Source organism: Pleurodeles waltl, chromosome 7 (assembly GCF_031143425.1).
Source record: "Pleurodeles waltl isolate 20211129_DDA chromosome 7, aPleWal1.hap1.20221129, whole genome shotgun sequence".
Lineage (NCBI taxonomy): Eukaryota > Metazoa > Chordata > Amphibia > Caudata > Salamandridae > Pleurodeles > Pleurodeles waltl.
In genome coordinates, this window is record NC_090446.1 from 128,121,158 (window position 1) to 128,144,214 (window position 23,057).

Consider the following 23,057-nt stretch of genomic DNA (forward strand, 5'->3'; position numbering starts at 1 on the left):
GGAATAGGGCTTTGAGTCAGCCCTCTTCAGCCATTGGATGGTGTTACTGCCAGTCACATTTTGGAGAATGTATGTATGCATCACTCCTGCTCAAGGGCCTAAAGAAATATGACGACATCCTAACTACTCTAAAGGAACTCCACTGTCTCTCCTTGCTCGCCCACACTAACTTCAAAGACAGCCGCATCCGCTAAAAAGGCTTCATGAATGACATGGTTGCCTGTCTGACTAATTGACTGATAATTTCATCTTCTACAGTGGCTCTCAGCATCCGCGTATCCATAGCTGTGACACCATTAAAGCAGATGCATGCTCTGGTGCCTGAGCAAGAGAACACTTTAGGGATCTCAAGACCTTTTCTCACCTATTCCCAGATGGACACTTCATTCTGCCTTTTGAACCATCAGCGACCTCCCGGCCCACAGCACTAGAGACACTGTTGTACCATCAATTTAGAGCAACCTGCCTAATACTGCAGGATACCTTCTCTGCGTTCCCCCCCCCCCCCCAATCCTCCCGGCACTGGAACATATCCTTATTAACACCATGTTGTGCAAACTCGTAACCAGGCTCTATAACACTATGCAATCCATCGTGACCCCTACAAACCCCTAAGGCTTGGGACAGGAACATCGACACAACCCCCATTACAGATGCCCAGTGGTCCTACTGTTGTGATCAGGTGACACTCCTATCATCTAACTATAGACTGAGGCTAATACTCTTCAAATTCCTCCATCGTCTGTACTGCACTCCACAGCAGCTGCCCCGAATGAGGCTTGTCGAGGAGGCCTGCTGTCTGCGGTGCGGCTCGCTGTTAAGTACCTTGCTACATCTTTATTGCCAGGCACAACTATCAATATATTGGGAACAGATGCCGATGAGCTCCTGTGCTAGGGACATCTGGGAGCTGTCTCTTTCATTCTTGTGCTGGAGGGACACCCCGAGCCCTCAGAAGATGGTCACACACCCCTAGATTCTACCACACATGTCACATCTCCAGAGTCCCGAGCACCGAGTATCCCAATACTAAGAGGGATGCCACATGTGCCAACTACTCCTGCTGCCTCTACACCCAACAACAACAGCTCCTCTCAGCTATGCACAGGAGGCTGATGCCATACAGTAGTGTGCTGGGATCCAATTGCACCATATGTGGGATGTGCCAAATTGCTACTATGGTATCTAGTACTGATGTGTAACCTTGCTCCCCCCCTCTCCGGCTGTCCGTTTTCCCATGTTCTTCCCCCTTTAATGCTGTCTGATAGGATGTAGAGTGTCACCTGCTTCTCTCTGTGCTGTTATATGTTCAAACTCAATAAAAAATTATAATAAAAAAAACTGGTTCCCGCTCGCTCCCACACCCTGGCTCTCCTCAAGCTCAACCCAATGACAAGAACCCGACCACAGGCTAACAGGTACACAGAGGAACTCAGGTTGATGAAACACCACTGCAAGCAACAGGAGCTTAAATGGAGATAGACATCTTCAAATCAGCCCATATTCGTTATCACTAGCAGATACAGGGCAACAAGCACACAGCTCTTGCACATCGCATTGATGCCTGCTCTAAGAGCAGCAAGGAAATATTCGCCATCATCAAGAATTTCACTGCAACTCCGCTGCCTCCAGCAGCACAACACCCTCATAAGACCTTTGCAGCAAGCTCTTGGCATTCTTCTGTAACAAAATCATCTCCATATACAGCAACTTCAACCCTCAACTGGAGCCTGTCACAGGCAAAATTCAACTTTCGATCACGGCCCATGAACGAACCCTGAACTTGTGGCCTGCCGTCACCACCATTAAAATCTCTGCTACCATGAAGACCATCCACCCGGGAACTCCATGTGACCCTTTGGGCAGCTGCTGACCCAGCCACACTTTCTAACTCGAGGCCCATCTCCCTCCTACCATGCTCGGTAAAGGTCTTAGAGAAACTAATCAACCGACTCCTCATCCACCACTTCAGTAACCACTAGCTCCTCGACAACACTCGGTCCGAATTCAGGATCGACCACAGTCCTGAAATGGCATTCATTGCCACCACAGTAGACATCTGCATGATCCTTGACAGGGAAGACATGACAGCCCTCATTTTCCTGAAGCTCACGGCAGCATTTGACAAGGTCTCACAGTCAATCATCATCAGGCGCCTGTGCGAAATTGACATCTTAGTACCCACTCTCTACTGGCTTTTATCCTTCTTAACAGATAGAACACAAGCTGTCAGCCTTACAACTTACTCCTCAGAAACCTGGAAACCCATCTGCAGAGTGCCGCAAGGCTCATATCTCAACCCCACCCTCTTCAGCGGATACATAGTCCCTCTGGCCAACGTCATCTTTGAACACTACATCAACATCCTCTCCTACTCAGACGACAAGCAACCCATACTCTCCCTCACAGACAAGACCCCCCAACACAAAATCCAGTTCATCACCTGCATGAACAAAGTCGTTACGTGAATAAATGAGTACTGTCTAAAGCTCAACTCCAGTTGCCAGCCTCACTCATACCGACATACAGAACCCACAGCAAGAATCTTGGAATAATCTTCAACAGCAAATTGGACATGACCGCAGAAGTCAACACTGTCGGTCCATCCTGCTTCCACACCCTGGAGATGCTGAGGAAGATCTTTAAATGGCTCCCAACCAATAGTAGAAAAACTGTCACTCACACGGTGGTCACCAGCAAATTAGAGTATGTGAACATCCTCTATGCTGGGATCACCAAGCAGCTCACTAAAAGACTACAAACCATCCAGAACTCGGCAGCCAGACTCCTCATCTTCACCTCCCACACAGAATGTGCAGTATTCAACACCTCAGAGAACTACACTGACTCGTGATACACAACGTGCTCAATTCAAACTCCTCACACACATATTCAAGGCACTATACAAATCAACAGTTGCATCTTACATTACACCTCTACTCCACAGCACTCGTGTTCGCATACATCCCACGCATACACAGAACCAGGTCAGGAAGGTGGGTGTTCTCTTCCATCGCTCCTAAAGAATGGACCAACCTCCCAATCCGCATCAGGGCCTCCTCCTTGATTTGTGAATTCCGCCAAAAAGCTGAAGGTCTGAATTTCCAATTAACAAACCTACTATAAGCATAGTTAGGCACACACACCTGCTCAGCACCAGGATACACTTCCAAGCGATAGTGGGCTTCACAAATACACATAACAGATGAGGAAGAGCAGAAAGGAAGGGACTAAGCAAAAGACCTTCTCCATCTAGGCACCCAGAATCACCAACAACATCCTCGTATGCATCAGGATCACCCCTACCCTCCTTCAGTTTAGGAAAGAGCAGAAGACACTCCTCTTTGAAGAGCACCACATTGAGATGCAGTAAATAGTCCACTTCTCAGAACCCACAGCCTCCACCTAAATTCACTTTCTTTTTGTATAACTGCCTTTAATCCTGTACACAGAGTACCTCTACCTGGTACAGGGTTGGTTGTGCCATAAAGCTACCGCTTGCATTCATACACTGTGAAACATCTGACAGGCGAGCCAGTGGATGGGGAAAGTGTCAGTCAATGACGTACGTAGTTTGAAATCCTCAACATGCCTGAAACTTTCAGACCTCCCTAATGGTGACGTCGGCTGACTGCACGTGCAGAGGAACCAGGCCGAGCCCAGGTGCACCTGTTGTGCCACTTTTCAAAGAAAGTTACAGCGTGGTGTTAATTATCAATTGTAACCAAAATGCCAAAGAGAGACTTAATTTATGAGAGTAGAAAGTGTTAACATACAATTGTCTTCTTTCTTAATGAGCGCTCTTCTTTAGATACTGATGGTCTTAAATAAAATGTAAACAGATTTCGTTGGAAACAGTAGGTGGCACCTTTGGTTATTCTCCTTATTAATACGGAGATTATCTACCTTTTTGCGGGCAGTGATCGTGCCACTTGTATAATCATGCGTACATTATGTGGTTACCTGCAAAATATATTTAATATAATTTATTTTGCACTTGCATAGTGGTAATATAAACAAACTGCTACCTAAGGGGAAAGGATATAAATATTAATTTAACACTCACTCTGTTGGTCCTTTGTGTGCTCCTCATCACGGTATTTATTTAATAAAGTCATATGCTTTTTCATAACCTCTAGTGTGCTCCTTGGAGACGCCAGCCTCTTTCACAATTTGAAGTAAACACATAGCCCTCTCATTGAATCACGTTTAAGTATTCCTGGTCGATGCTATAACGGAGTCAATTTAGGTACGTTCCTATTGTTGATGTCCAGAATGAAAAGCGGTAAACTATTTTAACTTTTCCCTCTCACCCCTGGATGTCTAATTAGTCACAGCCCATCAGTCAAACTTTAAATATATACAGCAAGTGGTTACCCTTTTGATGTGGTCTTCATAGCAGGATCACCTATCTCCCTGGATGTCTTACTCTTTGAGCATAACATGCTGGAGAGGATTCGAAGGCCAGATCACAAAAAAAGTACAAGCAACCTGCACGTGCTTGAGTACACCTGTGCACAGGTGCGGATTTGTTACTTTTTAGAGGTCAAATATATTCCAGTAATAGACCTGGGGAGTTGTGCAAGAGATAGGGTTTCAAGTATACTACTGGGAATGTCATGTTTCACATCCTGTGGGCTTATGTTCCCCCATGTATAGTTCTACATGATGTAGATTTCAGTAAAGGAGCCAGCTGTGCAAATGCAAACTTTTTTCTACACAGGTGAAACATTTTTCCCATTGGAGAAAGCTCTTCCTCTAGTCTCCCCCTACAGATCTGAGGGCAATCCTGGTCTCCTTCTGATCCTGGAAGATGAGACACTCCGCCACTTGGCTGGAGAGAGTCTCCGATCATCCCCAGGGTAGAAAAGTCCCAGATCGGAGTTTGGGAATGCCGACAAACATAAAAGTTTGAGTGCTTTCCGAGACTTACAAGGCTGACCATGTAACATTCACTCCCAAATCCTCTGTGAGATTTACTGTAGCAGATATATACACTCTCGTGAAAGAGAAATGTGCAGTATTAAAACCATTTAGGGCTTTTAGAAATGTTTTTGTGAATTCGTGGCAGGCTTTAATAGAGGTATTTTCACCCTGAAACATATGTTGATAGCCAAACATACAATTTGTGAACTGGCCTTTCAGTTCCAGTATTTGGTAAAAGGAAACTGGTATGCTCAATAGAGGTGCCCTGTGGTAGTTTTGGAAACAGAGATCCCTAAACCCTGGGGAAACAGGGTATAATTCTGAACAGGTATCTAGAAGTGAGGTGGCAACTCCTGTCCCTTTTATACACAATGCAGAAAAAAAGACAATAACCATTGTGCAACTTAAAACAGTAAGTGCCATCCCTGACAATGTTGACTCCTAGCAGTAAGTAGGCTGTGCTGCCCTACCCTTGCCTGAGGGGTAGGGGAATTTGCAAAGCTGTGCAGTATAGAGACCTTTGCTACAACTTGGCCAGGTTAAACACACCTTTTGATATTGTTGCCTGCATCTCGACTTGCTGATATGTTGGATCTGTAGCCTAGCCTCGAACTGCCTGTGGGGTCCCCTAAGGGGCCTCTACCCAGCATGCCTTGGTCATACAGCGAAGCCCCACCCTCCCCTTGTGCTGAACCAGCATAGGCGGATTCCTCGGCCATCTTGGAATGTTCATGACTCATCACAAGGCCCCCAAGATGGCCCACAGAAGCCTTGGCAGTGATTTGCCTCATGCATTGGCAGATTTGCCTGGTTTCCTTCCCAGGTTGGATAATGAAGCTCTGCACAGGGCCGGCTGGTTGTACGCTTTAGAGGGACCCCGGGCTTTATCATCTGACAGGCGCTGAAGAGGGGGGAGAGGCATGCCAAGTGTACCTAGGCAGTGGCGGTGACCTGGGACAGTCAAGGAAACTTGCTGCTCCTCTGGCCTCCAGTGGAGGGCATGTTAATTGTAAGGAACCAACTCTTAAACTGGTAAGTAACTATTTTCTTCCTCCCTGTTGTAAAGTTTTGATAGCTGTGCACCAATTACACACCGTGAGCTCTGGTCTGCTCTACAGAAAACCAATACATAACAACTTCAATTGTCTTCCCTCCCTTTGTCATGCAGTTGTTCATCCCTCCCCTCATCGTCATCATGCAGGTCACCAATAACTTTCTTGTCTTTGCCTTCATGATGGTCATCGCAGGATTCAGTGTGGCTGTCCTGTACCTGCTCCCTTGGTAAGTTTTCTGGAGCTACGTTATAGACAAGGGAAAGTTTTGAGGGGGAGGGGGGTGTGGGCAGTGCCATATTGTGAAAGATAGAAATGCCAAATCTCCGTGCTCCAGTCTACAAATAGAACAAAGGGAATGTCACCAGGGACAACTCCTCCATAAGCTGTGTTTATTATCGTTTTGGGGGAAAAGGGGCGGGGCAACGGGGTGACGAGCAATGAGGTAGGCCATCACGGCCCGACCAAACACACATGCGTAGAAGGGTCACTCCAGCCCAGTAACACAGTTGCCGGGCTGGAGAGAGCCTACAAAGGCTCCCAGTCTGCCTGCGAGCGCCCTGGCTGGGTGCTCCAAGCCAATCCTGATACTGCTCTGAGCAGAGTCAGGATTGGCCGCAGGGCAGGCTGGGAGCCTGTGTCTGCAGCGAGACGGAGGAACGGAACGGCGCGTTGAGGAGCAAGGTAAGTGGGGTTATTTTTCCAAATTAATTTGTCGTCAAAACCCCCCACGCGCCACCTCCTCTGCGACCTGCGATCCACAACTGCATATCAGATGTGGCCCAACTCCCTTTTAGGTTTTTCAGAGGCTAGTCTGACGTGAGCCTAGTTCTACTTTAGCCCAGGATCTAAAAAGCACCCTTCACGCTCCTTATGGAGAATAAAATGCAGTTCCTGTTGCTCTGTATAGAGACTCAGCGGCAGTGCAGGAACATAGTTTGTTCACAGTTGATTCAATGATGAAGCAAGGAATGGCAATAGCATGGCACATGGTCCAGGCCTAAGTGTACAGCTCATCCTCAGTCATTAGTATCTCCCAAAGATGACACCTTAACACACATTTATGGAAAGAAAATGAGTCCCAAAGCTGATGGTTCTTAAGAAAGAAATACATACACGTTCAGCCAGTTTAATTCCTAATGTTATTCTCAAGCAATCCGTTATTACTCTCGTTCATGAGAGCACAATCGCACTGTTCCAATGAGTGTCGTCTATCTTACAGATGTTAATAGTCTGTACATGATGTATAATATATAACATTCAGCCGAACAGAAACCCTATATATGCACAGTTATATTAAAAGAATGGTGTGTGTCTGTGCATGTGTGTGTAAAACATATCCATTATAACATTCAGCAAAACAGAAGGGTGTGTGTGCACAAGCCTGTTTGTCTAAGCAGTTTTTGCTTCCAATCTCCTGCATTTTTTAATTCCAGTCTCCTGCGTCTTTTTTTAAAATAAATTTTAGTTTGTGCTTGCACTGTATGGCCGCTTGAAGCCCTGCAGAACAGTACCCCTAAAAGGAACGTTGAGGTTCAAGACATTAGAGACCTTAACAGAATAAGTGTTCCAGAGAATGCATCTTTGAAATAAGAAGACACAGTGAAAGAAGTATTGACATGAGACACAGTGAAATAAAATATTTTATGACCAAGAATTATTCATGCATACCAACCTGTTTGAAATATATTGAAATATGTTGGGGTTTCAGTTCTTTGGTCTAGGCACAATTGCTTCCACCCCCAAATTAATTTGTTAGAGAAATTAACATATGGGCGAAATTCATACGCCTTCAGTGCCCAAATAATGGAATCGAAAGGTGATAAATGAGCAGTTAACTTTGCAAATGTGAGAAACTGTTTGACGTTCCCACCTGTGTCCTAACTTTGTAACTGTTTGAAGAAGAAACTTTTAATAGAGAGCAGAACATCTGCGAAGTATGCAGTGTATTGTAGTTGAGACAAAAAGTGTGACAAATCCCAAAATGATTCCAGAAAGCAGAGAAAGTGCAGGAATCTACAATTCCAGTGACCACAGGTATGCTAGCCTAACCTGCTGCTTTAAATGTATTATTTAACTATATTCAGCTAGAATAAATAGGGAGAGGAAAGGTGATGCATCCAGCTTTGCTATATCTGGATCTGTCCTGGTGCCCTCCTTTTTAGTCTATTTATTAATAGACTGAATGGGACTCTCGATGATGATACCTCATAAGGACTATTGAAGACAAAAGTCCTTTATTTTGCTTTCCTCAACATGCTGGACCAACACCAAACAGTTTAGTAAATCTAACCTCTGCCATTGAATCTTCCTCTATCTTATTAAAGCTTGATGTAAGCCTACAAAATCGAATCTACAAGTTATGAACAAAATATATCTGAAAGTGGGAAGAGCATGCAGAAGAAGAGTTGGCAAGATACTAGGCTTTCTCCAGCTAGAATGTAGATCAACATTCTCATGACTCCTGCGCTCTGAAAAGAAAGCAGGATCACTCACTCACCAAGATAAATAGGATCGAGAAGCATACCAGTTACTGCTTTTAAAGAACAGAATCTGAGTTGGTCCTTTATGGTGTGTAAACTAATTTACATCTAGACGCCTCAGTTGCAGCGAACCTTTCTTCTCTGAATCATCTGAAAAGACACTCCGGAATAGATAGCTTTTTTAGTGTAATAGTAGAAGGCCACAAGGGGAATGAGTGAAGGATGAAAAACAGGCTGTGCTATTGTATGAGAAAGACAGACTGATTGACACAAGCTCCTAGAGACCAATCTTTTTCGTTGCCGACTGATGTTGACCACTGTAGCGGTAGTGCGCACTTAGGCCCCTCCCCTTAATGTTGTTGTGGTGTTTGTTTACCCGTTTCTGCCTGCCTTATGGTTTTTGGCCCACGCTTCTAGCTTGAAAACCACCATGCTGCCATCTTGCATGCTGCAGATATTCCTGGGTGGCTGCCTGCAACCATAGTGGCTTTTTAAGGATAGTTGAGTGGCTAAGTCAGATAGTGTGTTGTGGTCAGTAGTGCTGAGGGTGGAAGGTGGAGCTCAGTATGGCTTGTGGTTTCCCAAAAGGGCTTGCTCAGGCAGCCATAAAACTTTGAAGTATAGGGCTGACTTCCTCACTCTCCATGTGTGTGTGAGGTGACCATTGGAGTGGAGGTCACAGAAACCTGGGGGATAAAGGAAGTCACTGGAGGAAGCACCCTTGCAGTTGTAAGCATGATGGGTGCGGGTAGCATATGCATGAGCCTCTGGATGGACTGCGTTTCTGTTAGATATGAAAACTACGCGAGTCTGAATCGGGCACAAATTTCTCATGTCAAAGCTTTGACCACCTTGGCTATCTCAAGCTCAGAGGCTGTTGGTTTTGTCTAATCTGACTGATCACGTGCAACAGTATACTTTTAATCAATTTGATTTTAATTATTTTACACTAGTGAAGTACAGGAAAGCACCTCTAAGGAAGTAAGCAGCAACATGTCTAAAATAACTATTGCTATAACCCTGGGTTGTATAACGATGACTACCAAATGAATGCCCATGGTCCAAGATAGACAACAACCCAAACGAGACCCATAGGGCCATAAACTGTAAAGGGGAAGCCATACAAGATAAGGCCACAAATGATCCACCACTGGTGCCAGAACTTGTGATCTTGGACACCTTGAAAAATTTAGGTGTGAGAAAAGTCAGAGCTTGCAGAAGCTGCAGCAGTCCGATTGCCTAACAAAATACAATTTATAACAGTTTGTATAAGAAAAAATGATCTACATACATTTTAAAAAACTAGGCCAACTACCTACAAACCAAGAAAGCACTATTTTGTAGGCAATGATTCCTGTTACAACCACATAAATGTTTCCTATATTGTGGCTTGCAGATTGGAAGGAAGCAAAGAGTGCAGTGGTGGGCATCCAAAAATTACAGTAGGGTTCAGGGTCAGGGCAGAGTCTGATTTTTTTAGTCCCTGACCAACCACTTCCTAGATTCTTATTAAGCACCTGTCCTATACTTGTAGATAGGAGGAACAGAAACACTGCAGACTCACCTCTGGACAGTGCCAGCTTTAGGGCGCTGCGAGCGGTGCAGCCACACCAGGTGCTGACCTCAGGGGGGTGCTGTGTTTAGCCATAATTTACAAAACCTGGGATTTAAAAACACCTGCTGAAAAGTTTCTTGTGCGTCCAACCTTCAGGAAGACATTAAAATGTCAAGATACATCTTCTGATTAATGTTCTTGCTAAAGAGAGAGATCAGAGGTTTGTCTAGTGGCAGCTTTGACTCGCCATCAAGAAGCGTAGAGGGTTAATATGCCTGCTGCAAAGAACAGAATGTTATTTTATGTGGATAGCTGAGTGGATTAGTAAAGCCAGCCTTTACGAGCGCTTTAAAACAAATGAATGTATGTGAAAGGGAGCCTAGGGAGAGATGAGGGGCACATTTGCTGGGTGGTAGTGAGGGAATCCGAGGAGGTGGTCATCGGGTGGGGGCGCCAAAAAAAGACTGTCGCACAGGGCGCCTCTAGCGCTAAAGCCGGCCCTGCCTCTGGAGTGTGAGGTAGCAAGGGAGTGAGACAAGGCAATAGTAACTATGAACTCTGCCAACACTCCCCTCCCCTTCACTAAGGACCCACGCATACACTTGCATTGTTGGGCCAACTTTCAATACAGCATCTTTAACCGCAACATGAAATCTAAATGTTTCTCTTCTGCCACGGGTGGGTGTGAGGTGTGCTTGCTTTGTATGATGGAAGAGCCATAGATGGCTTCTGAACAACTAAAATTCGTTTTTCCGCCCACTTATGTTTCAGATGGTCTACATAACATCCCAAATAGGCGTACTCTCTTCCGACTATTCAGATATCTCAAAGCGATTAACAAATTCGTTTGAAGTGACATAACGTCTGCAGAATTCCTTTCAAGCAATGGAGCTAGTAATAGTGAGACAACTAGGCTTTGCTGAGTGGTCACTCAATATTGTAAATTCATGTGAGTACATGATGCATTTGGGTCATTTAGAAATCAACATTAACAAAGCCCTCCTTAGGAAAATACCCCTTCCTCTTGAGGTGTCTGCCATCAGAACGTGCCCAACATATTAATCGAAAAGCAGATTTATTAAGCAAGTGGCTCATTAAGGCAAAAGGCTCTGGTAATAATAAGGTTGGGTGATGGTTTAAGTCTATAAGTAAATTCTGGCTGATGAGATGCACAATCCAATCACACTTTGGGTTTGTGACCCAATACCAATTCGATATTTGGAAGGTGGCTGTATTTACCAGGTCCTTTCCAAATGCCGAATGGTAGTGCTATGCATTAATGTTTTGCAACTGAATTCTAGTCGCAAAACTTTAATATTTTACCACCTCTTCTAAAGAAATGGTAACCCATTTGCAAATGGAAAGAGGTCCCCATGGGACCCCTTCCAATTTGAGAATGTTAAAAAAAAAAATGTAAGTCCAGACAGCAGTCCCAAGAACCACTGCCTACTCCTAAAAAAATAAAAAAGTGTTACATTTTTTGTTTTTGAAACACATCCTGATTTCCTTTAAGGAAAATAGGCTGTATTTAAACAAAAAAAAAGACTGCTTTATTAAAAAGCAATCACAGACAAGATGGTCTTCTGACCCCAGGAGGCCACCAACCCTATGATTGCTGTGATACCTAGTGGGTCACAAATTGTGACCTACCTAATTAATATTCATTTCGATTTGCAACCCCTCTAGGAATTGCTATGTTAAAAATAAATTACCAGTACTTTAAGTATTACGATTTCCAAACTGCAATTCAGAAAGAAGAGGTTGTTAACAACCTCTAGCTTGTAAGACACAGAGGGGCCTCTAGACTCTACTATGTAGGCTTGCTGAGTGCTGAAGACTCAGGACTTTAGCAATCAAGAGTAGTAAAACTAAACTGATAAATTAATAGGACATTGGAAAGGCATCTGTAAAAAAAAAAAAAAAGAAAAGAAAGTTAACAGCCTTCCCCCACTTCATTAGAGAGTTACATTACACAGAAAATGTAATTTAATAGTTTATTGTACACTTAGTTAAAAAACATTACACAAATATATCCCAGTAGTACAAATTTAAAACAAACATTTTAAAACACAGACTAAGAATACATTTTAGGGAGATTAAAATGTGCCATTGAGGCCACAAAGTAGTTAGGGTCGAAGAGAATAAAGTGCATGACATTGGTACAAATCAAGACAAACGGATTGAGAATTGGCGTAGGAAACAGTTGTACGCACAGTACAGTTAGCCTCTAGGCTCACGCAGGAGTTCATTAAAATCCGCGAGGAACTAGAGTACTAGGCAAGCTGTCGATATTCGTCTAGAGCTTAGCAGCAAAAGAAAGGAAGTGATCTTTGTAAAGCAACCACTTTGATGAGTAAAACTTTGCATCTAAGGAGCAAAAGCAGTAAGTGTCAGCAGGTTATGTAGCAGCAAAGCAAGAAAAGGAGACATATGCAAGCATGTAATAAGGCCAAGCCTACTCGGGAGCCCTCTAACTAAATAGTATTCTTGGTAGCTAAGGCGACAGATTAAAAGAGTGCTACCAAAGATGTAGCATTCAGAAACAATGTAAAGCTATACCAAAGTTGTTATAGGTAGCTTTAGCATAGCATTCAGTTCAGAAGAAAGTGTCTATATCTCTAGCATAATGCACTATCAGGAGAAAGTTCAGTGACAACCATCACCTGATGAGCAGGATATCAGGCAGGGATCCCCTAGTGCATCAAAGTCCATCCATCAAAAGCCCAAAAGACTGAAATGTGGAAGAAGATCCTTGAAGTTCTTGGGACCTCACTTTTGGGACTGCCACCAGTTCCATAGAGACCTTAAAGGGACGTTATCTAGCAGGGATTTCACTCGTTACATATAAACCAGACCTAATTTTATGTAACTCTAAAGAGTATCTGGAAGGGTTATGCCCTAATAAATTCATCTTATGAGTGGTGATGCGGAGTGTCTGCAAGATCGCCATATTACTTTAGCAGGTTTGCATTAGTTGTACTAGGAAAAATAACAAGTACAGCGGAAATGAATCTTCAGTTCTGCTCTCCAGAGTGAATAACACTGTATGGTCATTCAGCCTCCTACGGAACCAGGAAGGAAGCAAAATTGGTTACAGTTGCTTGCCTTTCGAAGGCCTCTCTGACAGGGACATTGTTTCTGCATGACAGGGCAGATATGAAAGGCTGGTCAGCTGCGCTCCCTCCCCTCTCCATAGCGAAATACTGGGAAGAAGAAGGCTATCAAAGACTGAGGATTCAGGGAGGACAGGCACGAGGATTAATGGCTCGAGGGGATAGGCCAGAGTGCCATTGTCCACCTGCAGGCCAGACAGCTTTTGAGGTATGCATGGATGACTTGGCATAAAATAGTTAGGAAAATTACTAATCGTTCAGCCAATATAATAACCATCAGCCATGAGGCTAATAGCGTTTATATATCGAAGGACTAGAGATAAGATCAATTTATTACAGGTAGTAGGGGTGTGCAATGTAACATTCTTTCGGTTTCTCTAATATTCATTTTCTTTTGTATGAAATCTTCCTTTGCAATGGAGTACCCTCGCCACCAAATTTTAAATCGGGCTCTAAGTACTAAGCAAAGGCAAATCATGTTCTGGAACGTCAACACACTGACAGCTTGTGGTGTACAGGGTATTTCTAACTAATTTTGTTATGTTAGCATGCAACTGCCTAAGCACATTTTGTGGAGGCTTTCATGTTGAATCTGAAAAATGCAAATTGTCTTTTGTCTACTCTCCTTCCTTTCATTTTCCTCTCCTTCTCCTTCCATTCTCTATCCCCTGAATACCAGCACTTTATTTAATTTTTAAATTTGTATTTAATGCTTTTTCACAAAATGCTGAGAGTGTGCTGAAGCTAAATATTTTTGAATGAAGATGACCCAGGCTGTGAAAAAGCTCTTTAAGCTGGAGAAAGCATTAAAAGTCTGGGTGGTATTTAGGAGAATGCCCGTATGTCATGTGTGAGGTAATTGAAACCTAAATATGAATTGATAGAGCCAGAGACCATAACCAATAGAGGAGTTTCCTACTGATGGTAAAACACGAACGGAAGTTGTGCTTTGTGTCCCCTTCAGCACAGCCAGTGCTGACGCCCTGACACTTGAGTTAGCCATTACTTGGCTGGCGAGCTAGTGCTATTTACCCATGTGTCTTTTGGTCCAAGGTACAGATGAACCAGGAGACCTTGCAGCATGGGTTCTTGTTAATGTAATCAAGTTGGCAGGCTGCCTGAAATGATGCTATGGCTTCCGACATGGCATCTTTAGGGCTAAGTCTATGTATGGCCAATTCTTGATGGTGTCCATAAGCTAATCGACGAAAGAGCCAAAGCTGTTTATCTGAGAGAGAAAACCAATCCTTTCAGTAAAAATGTATCTTATTGTCTGGGCACTAAAGGCTCTTAGATTACTATCTATCTATAATGAGGCCAATTGAGACCTGAAAAATGCATTAAAATTCAGCTTCTACTGGATACATTTTATGATATTTGCATTTGGGTCCTCTTTCCGTGCTGGAAGGTAATACCAGAGCATACAAAAAAGTGATGGATGGAACGCTTGAATTAATCTCAGCCACTACTAATTACTCAGGGCTGCATGTGAGTCCATCATTATTTTGCCCACTATGCCACCCCAGTTTAGATCAAACCATCTGCCAATCAGTCTCGACCTTGGTCCAGTGGAAACAGTACAGCCTGAACTGCTGGGCCAGGTCCTCCCTGAAACGGAACATACGCAACCAGGATCAGTATCGCCTTAATCAGTGCTCATCAGCCAAGTATAGCTTGGTTCCAGTGAGACATTCTGCTCAGGAACCATGCCTGGGCATACCCGTCCCACTCAAGGCAACACAATAAAGTATGGAAAAAAGTGATGGATGGAATGCTTGAATAAATCTCAGCCACTACTAATTACTCAGGGCTGCATGTGAGTCCATCATTATTTTGCCCACTATGCCACCCCAGTTTAGATCAAACCATCTGCCAATCAGTTTCGACCTTGGTCCAGTGGAAACAGTACAGCCTGAACTGCTGGGCCAGCCAAGTATAGCTTGGTTCCATTGAGACATTCTGCTCAGGAACCATGCCTGGGCATACTCGTCCCACTCAAGGCAACACAATAATGTATGGAAAAAAGTGATGGATGGAATGCTTGAATAAATCTCAACCACTGCTAATTACTCGGGCTGCATCCCTTTCCTTTGTTATTTTGCACACCATGCCACCGAGTTTGGATCCAGCCATATGCAAATCATCCTTGACCTTGCTCCAGTGGGGATAGTCCAGTGGGAACTGCTAGGCCAGATCTTCCCTGAATCAGAACACAAGCAGCCCAGGACAGATTTTGTCCTAGTTATGGGCTCATCAGCTGGGTAAAGCTGGGTTCCAATGAGACAGTGAGCACAGGATCTACGTCTGAGCATAGTGGTCTCCCACTTAGGGTGACGCACTAAAATATATAAAGAAGATATGGATTGAAAGCTTGAACTAATCTCAGCTACTGGTAATTACACGGGCCGCATCACAATCCATCGTCAGTTTGCACATACGGCACCTCAGTTTGGACCCAGCCATATGCAAATTACACACATTCTGCCAGGTTAATCAGTGGGACATTTGCACACATCTTATAATACTGGAACATAATAAACATATGGAGAAATAGCTATACAGGGGGTGGGTATCACCTTCCCGTACTGAGTTCCACAGGTTGGATTCAGGCATCATGCAGTATTACAGCATGTTCTCCCTTGTTCAGTGCTTTGAAACCCAGAATTTTGCCATTTTTACCCACACAACTTCTGCCAGGTTAGACAGAGGGCCATTTGCACACATTATTATTTTATTACTGAATCAGACATAAAACCCCAGACCACTCATATTGGGATCATTTCTATAATTCTCTTTCCTTCATACACCAATTTAATGCTGCATTTTGGATTTGTGGGAAAAGAGGAATGATATTCCCCATAGAGTGGACAACAGTGGATAGTGATGTCTACTGCATAATACTGAGAGTTTTGTTATAACTGGGGAAACGAAACAGGATTTTTGATTATCCCCCATCATTTTTATGAAGTTGGATTCTTTCAAGTGTTTTAGTAAACTGTAATTACTTTCTCTTGTCTTTATATAGTGTCGTATTTTCAGTAAACATTCAGGGCATATTAATGTGGCATGTTGTTTTCTAAGCTGCAACGGAAGACAGTTGTTTTAGCATAAAAAAATCTGAATTGAAATTGAGTGATTCTGCCTGCCCGCCAGCCATTTTGAGACACTCTTTAGAGGTGGACCTGTCTTTAAGGAATTTCAGAGAGCTGACAACTGCCCAGTGTCAATTTATGGGAGAAGAAGTCTGTTGCATGTCTCCTGGAGCCCTTTCAGAGGACTTGGCCTGTCAGCATACCTTATGATTTGCCAATACGCATGTCTTTATATGACACTGTTGACACATTTCCCTTTTCTCTATTAGTTGCGCCAACTCTGACTGTTTTATTGTCTCTTTCTCCCACTCTTGTTTTGCTCTCCCAGGTCCATGCTTCCTGACGCCGTGGATGATTTCAAGCTCAAGAACCCAGAATGCCTGAATCTCGAAGCCTTCTTCTACTCCTTTTACGTCTTCTTCAACAAATTTGCTGGAGGACTGTCTCTAGGAACGTCAACGCTCGCTTTACAGTAAGGCTCTACCTCTTCCTACCCATGTCTTGTTTGTCTGTTGCAAAGCTGAGATAAGGTGCCTCTCAGAGACAGGGAGGTTGGGCTATGAGTTGGTGTGTGAGAAAAATAAAGAAACAATGGGCAGGAGAGTCATTTAGGTGTAGCTTTTTAGTCAGTGTAGCAATTGATGGTGTATAACTCAAGGGGCTACACTAAATTGATACTTAATTCTACCCACCTGCTTCTGTTATGGGTGGTGGCAATAGGATTCTGAGTTGACAGTGTGAAGCAGAGCTTCGAACCATCAACCTATGGTCCTTATCTTTTTACGGGACTTGATGCATTCTGCTTGCTAGAAATTTTAGAAATTGTCACATGCTGAGACAGATAGGTAGGTACCTTTGAGCATCGTTCCAGAAATTGGTCAAGTATGCCAATGATGCCTATGTTCTAGGGCATGAAATTGAAGACTCCACTTCCTCTGAGAGTCATGGTGACTCTGCAAGAAGAAACTAAGGGCCTGATTTAGAGTTTAGCAGACAGGAGTTTACTCTGTCAGAGCAACGGATTATAGTACTCTGTCACCCTGAGGGAGTATCCGGCTGCAACATTTTAAAATGTCTGCCGGTGAAATGAACATCTCTTTCATTGACGGGGTTCCTATAAATGCATTGAAAGTTCGATGAACTGCTCTGCGTAGGAAAAATTGCACTATCAAACATTGACAGCCTTATGTGAGATGGCAGACGCATACTGGGCTAGTGCTTGGGACAGTTCGCACCGAATCACTTAATACTGTGGAGTAGGAAATGATGTGGGTCATTGGAGGACTCGCTGGCCCTTAAAAGAGTCCATATTGGTTGAAAGTACCTTTTAACAGTGTTTGTTTGCATGCTATTTCAATGTTCCAGGCTATAACTAGGTCATCACTTTTGGGTGGGATCGAGATTGCATATGCTAGGCCAAAAGTACAAAGCATTTTGCAAAACACGTTGTGTGCAACAGAAAAAATACTTTTTTAAATGTGCACACACCAGATTGTAATTCTGTAACTTGTTACTGAATAGCAGTTTGGGGTGTGACCCAATTGCGGTCCAGTATTTGGAAGGGGCTTGTTTAGGGCATCTCTTCCAAATACCGAATCATAGTGGTATTTAGTAATGTTTTGTGATCCAAATGCTGTCCTAAAACATTATTATTGTACCAGTACCTCAAAGGAGAAGTTAACCCGCTAAGAAATGAGAAGGGCCCCAGAGGGACCCCTTCTCCTGTGAGAATGTTGAAATTTTTTTTTTTTTAAGAACAGGCATTGGTCCCAGGGAAAAGGGTTCTTGAAAAATGAAGGTTAAATGTTTATTTTTATTTTATGAAATTCAGCCCATTTTCCTTTAAGGAATACGGGCTGCATTAAAAAAAAAAAAAGGTTTGCTTTACTTTAAAGCAGTCACAGAAATGGTGGTCTGCTGACCTCGGCTGGCCACCATCCTTGTGATGGCTATCATTCCCAATGGGTCACAAACTGCAACTTACCTCATTAATTTTCTTGCGGTAGGCCGATTTGCAACCCAGGAGGTTTCACTAATTTTAAAAAACAAAAGTTTCTTGCATTAGGAATAGCAATTGCTTAATTGCGATTTGCAGAAAATTACAATTTGGAGATCGCTATCCTCAGTGTTAGTACATCTGGACCATAGTGTGCAAATCATCAACTCGCTACACCAGCGTAAACGATTGTGAAAGCATGTTTGATGTTCGGTCACAATGCATGTGAAGGGTTGTCTTAGTAGTTTACAGTGTCCCAATCATCATCACTGCCAGTGCTGTACACCAGTGTTCCCCAAACGCACCGGTCCGCGGATCAATCGGCACCGGGCCGCCCGAGGAACTTCAAATCATTTCACTGTGGCGGGCGGCCGAGGCGCAGAGCATTGCGCCCTCCCAAGCCCGCCCATTGTGTGACAATAGCGAATGAAAATTCGCTATTGTTACACTGATGCTCCTCCTGGCCAATCAGGGAGCGGGTCCACCCGCTTCCTGATTGGCCGAAAGGCAAACCTCACGCCATTGGCCGAGGAGGAGGCGCCACGGGAGGACTGAGGAGGAACGCTAGCATCTCTGTATTGAAAGAGGCACGCTGGCATCTCTGTATTGAAAGGGGGAACGCTGGCATCTCTGTATTGAAAGGGGGCACAGTCATCTTTTGTGATTTATATATATATTTCACAGTTATTTTGATACACTGGTCATATATTTAAAACACTGATCACATTTTTGCGTTGATAGTTTTTTGATTTACATTCGGATTTAGGTGACATCTGCAGCTGAGCGGTTGCAAGCAGCAGTGGAGTGAAGAGAAAGAGAAGGTATCACTCTTCTAGCTCTTCTATCTGTTCACCGGTACTCGTGTGTACTGACGTGTTATTGTGTCTGCTTTAACCCACAAATTAGCAAAAATGAGTATGAAACAGACATCGTTAGAAAGTTTCCTTGGGAAGAAAAAAAGGCCCAGTGAACAGACAGAAGAAGAGCCTTCAACATCAAAGAAACATGCAACTTTTAACAGACAATACCATGAGTCCTATTTGAAATATGGATTTATCGGGACAGGTGATTCCCACGCACCAAAACCGCTCTGCATGGTTTGTGGCGAGAAGCTCTCTAATGAGGCAATGAAACCTTCAAAACTGCTTCGCCACTTGACCGCCAAGCACCCTGGCATAAAAGACAAGCCCCTGGAGTATTTTGAAAGAAAAAAACGGGAGCACGAAGCACAGAAGATATTTATGAGGGCCACCACATCAATAAAGGAGAATGCACTGAGAGCATCATATTTGGTGGCTAACCGCATTGCTAAGGCTAAAAAGCCATTTACTATTGGTGAAGAATTGATCTTGCCCTCCACTAAAGACATTTGCCGTGAACTTCTAGGAGAGGCTGCTGTGGAAAAGATAGCACATGTGCCTTTGTCAGCTAGCACTGTGACTAGGCGCATTGAGGAAATAGCCGAAGACATTGAGGCACAATTGTTGGAGAGGATTAATACATCACCGTGGTATGCACTCCAGGTTGACGAATCTACAGATATCGACAACAAGGCACTACTACTTGTTTATGTGCGATATCTATATCAGGAGGATGTGCATGAGGATTTGTTATGTGCACTATCTTTGCCAACCAACACCACAGGAGCAGAACTGTTCAAGTCACTGGATGGTTATATATCAGAAAAACTGAAATGGTCCTTTTGTGTCAGCATATGCACAGACGGAGCTGCTGCCATGACCGGACGACTGTCTGGTTTAACTGCTCGGATTAAGGAGGTTGCACCTGAGAGTGAATCTACGCATTGTCTCATTCACAGGGAAATGCTGGCAAGCCGAAAAATGTCACCGGAATTTAACAGCGTATTGATGGATGTCGTTAAAGTTATTAACCACATCAAAGCACACGCACTTAACTTGCGCCTGTTTGAGCAGCTTTGTGAGGAGATGGACGCAGAGTACAGATGCCTTCTCTTATACACAGAAATAAGATGGTTATCCAGAGGAAAATCGCTAACCAGAGTATTTGAATTACGAGAGCCATTGCAAAGATTTCTCTCAGAAAAGAAGTCACCGCTGGCAGCACATTTCAGTGACAAGGTATGGGTCGCAAAACTGGCTTACCTGTGTGACATATTCAGCCTGCTCAATGAACTCAATCTGGGCCTTCAGGGGAAAATGACAACTGTTTTCAAGTTGTCAGACAAAGTAGCTGCATTTAAAGCCAAACTGGAGTTGTATGGACGGCGCGTGAACAGAGGCATTTTGGACATGTTTCAGACATTAGCAGGGATTGTAGGCGAGACTGAGCTTGAACATTCATTCTGCCAGTTGGTGCACGATCACCTGTCTTTGCTTTTAAAAGAGTTTGAGCGCTACTTCCCAACCACAAAAGACCCACGAACTGGTAAGGAATGGATCCGCGACCCATTTGCCAACAAATCAGGCGAATCTAGCATGTCTATGCAAGAAGAAGAACAACTGCTGGAGGTTGCAAATGACGGTGGCCTTAAAACTACGTTCGAGACAACAACTCTGCCGGTGTTCTGGATTAAAGTCATGGCGGAATACCCTGAGATTGCCACCACAGCACTTAAATCCCTATTGCCATTTCCGACAACCTATCTGTGTGAAGCGGGGTTTTCTGCAGTGACAGCAACCAAAACAAAACAACAGAATAAACTGGACATAAGCAACACACTTCGGGTGTCATTGTCTCCTATTACCCCCAGATGGAACCGTCTCGTTGCAAAGAAACAAGCTCAGGGTTCTCATTGATTTGGCATTCTAGTGAGTTAAATAAAATAAATCACTTTATATTCATTTTTTGGTGTAGCTGTATTTTATTTTGAAGGCATTTTTAAATACAATTAAATTAAAATTATTAAATCAAAACAAGCGGGCCACAGAAAAATTATCAAACATTTACCGGTCCGCGGCGATAAAAAGGTTGGGGAGCACTGCCTTACAGGGTGGCCAAACAGAAGTTCAAAGGGTGAGAACCCTACTCCCTTCTGAGGGCACCTCTCTGTAAGCGAAAAGCAGGCATGGCAAGAGGACATCCCATCTCCTTTTGAGTTTTTCTGGGAGCCCCATGATCATGCCTTTACATGTCTTGTTGAATCTCTCAACAAGGCCATTAGTTTGTGGATGATAGGGTGTAGTGAATTTATAAGTCACTCCACACTCATTCCACATGTGTTTCAGGTATGCTGACATGAAGTTGGTACCTCTGTCAGACACCACCTCCTTAGGGAAGCCCACTCTGGTAAAGATACCAATGAGGGCCTTGGCTACTGCAGGGGCAGTAGTCGACCTAAGGGGAATAGCTTCAGGATACCTAGTAGCATGATCCACTACTACTAGTATGTACATATTTCCTGAGGCTGTGGGAGGTTCAAGTGGACCCACTATGTCCACACCCACTCTTTCAAAGGGGACCCCTACCACTGGAAGTGGAATGAGGGGGGCCTTTGGATGTCCACCTGTCTTACCACTGGCTTGACAGGTGGTACAGGAGACACAAAACTCCTTAACTTTCTGGGACATGTTGGGCCAGTAGAAGTGGTTGACTAGTCTCTCCCACGTCTTGGTTTGTCCCAAATGCCCAGCAAGGGGAATATCATCAGCTAAAGTCAGTATGAACTCTCTGAACTCCTGAGGCACTACCACTCTCCTAGTGGCACCAGGTTTGGGATCTCTTGCCTCAGTGTACAGGAGTCCATCTTCCCAATAGACCCTATGTGTTCCAGTTTTCTTGCCATTGGACTCTTCAGCAGCTTGCTGCCTAAGGCCTTCAAGAGAGGGACAGGTTTCTTGCCCCTAACACAACTGCTCCCTTGAGGGTCCCCCTGGGCCTAAGAGCTCAACCTGATAAGGTTCTAACTCCATAGGCTCAGTTCCCTCAGAGGGCAGAACTTCTTCCTCAGAAGGGAGGTTCTCTTTTTGTTGTTGTGTTGCAGCTGGTTTCCCAGTTCTCTTTCCTTTCCTCTTGGTAGGCTGGGCCCTTTTTCCAGACTCCAGCTCTACTTTTTCACCCTGAGCCTTGCACTGTGCCCTTGTCTTGACACACACCAGTTCAGGGATACCCAGCATGGCTTTTCAGTTCTACCTCAGCCCATGCTGAAGACTCCAGGACATTTCCAAGCAAACAGTCTACTGGGATATTTCAGGAGACCACCACCTGTTTCAGGCCATTGACCCCTCCCCACTCTAAAGTTACCATAGCCATGGGATGTACTTTAGTTTGATTGTCAGCATTGGTGACTGGATAAGTTTGTCCAGCCAGGTATTGACCAGGGGAAACCAGTTTCTCTGTCACCATGGTGACACTGGCACCTGTATCCCTCAGGCCTTCTACACTTGTCCCATTAATTAGGAGCTGCTGCCTGTATTTTTGCATATTAGGAGGCCAGGCAGCCAGTGTGGCTAAATCCACCCCACCCTCAGAGACTAATGTAGCTTCAGTGTGACACCTGATTTGCTCTGGGCACACTGTTGATCCCACTTGGAGACTAGCCATTTCAGGGTTAGCTGGAGTGGAGTTGGAAGTGGTACTTTTCTTGGGACAGGCCTTGTCTCCAGTTTGGTGTCCAGGCTGATTACAGCTACAACACCAGGCCTTTTTGGGATCAAAGTTTTTACCCTTGTACCCAAAATTGTTTTGTGAAGAGGCTCTGGGCCCACCCTCCTGTGCAGGTTTTTGGGGGCCTGAAGAAGACTCTTTACTATTTTTGTTTTTGGATGCCTCAACACCTTTCCCCTGGGGAGGCTTTGTGACCCCTTTCTTTTGGTCACCCCCTGTGGAAGTCTTGGTCACCCTAGTCTTGACCCAATGGTCC

The 23,057-nt window shown here is 44.2% G+C and overlaps 1 protein-coding gene across 1 annotated transcript in view; it reads left to right on the plus strand.

Moving 5' to 3' along the window:
* Positions 1-23,057, plus strand: part of LOC138303832 (sodium-dependent lysophosphatidylcholine symporter 1-B-like) — a 121,583-nt gene that overhangs the window by 79,918 nt on the left and 18,608 nt on the right. Inside the window, exons 11-12 of the mRNA XM_069243297.1 lie at positions 6,095-6,207; positions 16,550-16,693. Of these exons, the coding sequence (XP_069099398.1) occupies positions 6,095-6,207; positions 16,550-16,693 (257 nt within the window). The remainder of the gene's footprint in view (positions 1-6,094; positions 6,208-16,549; positions 16,694-23,057) is intronic.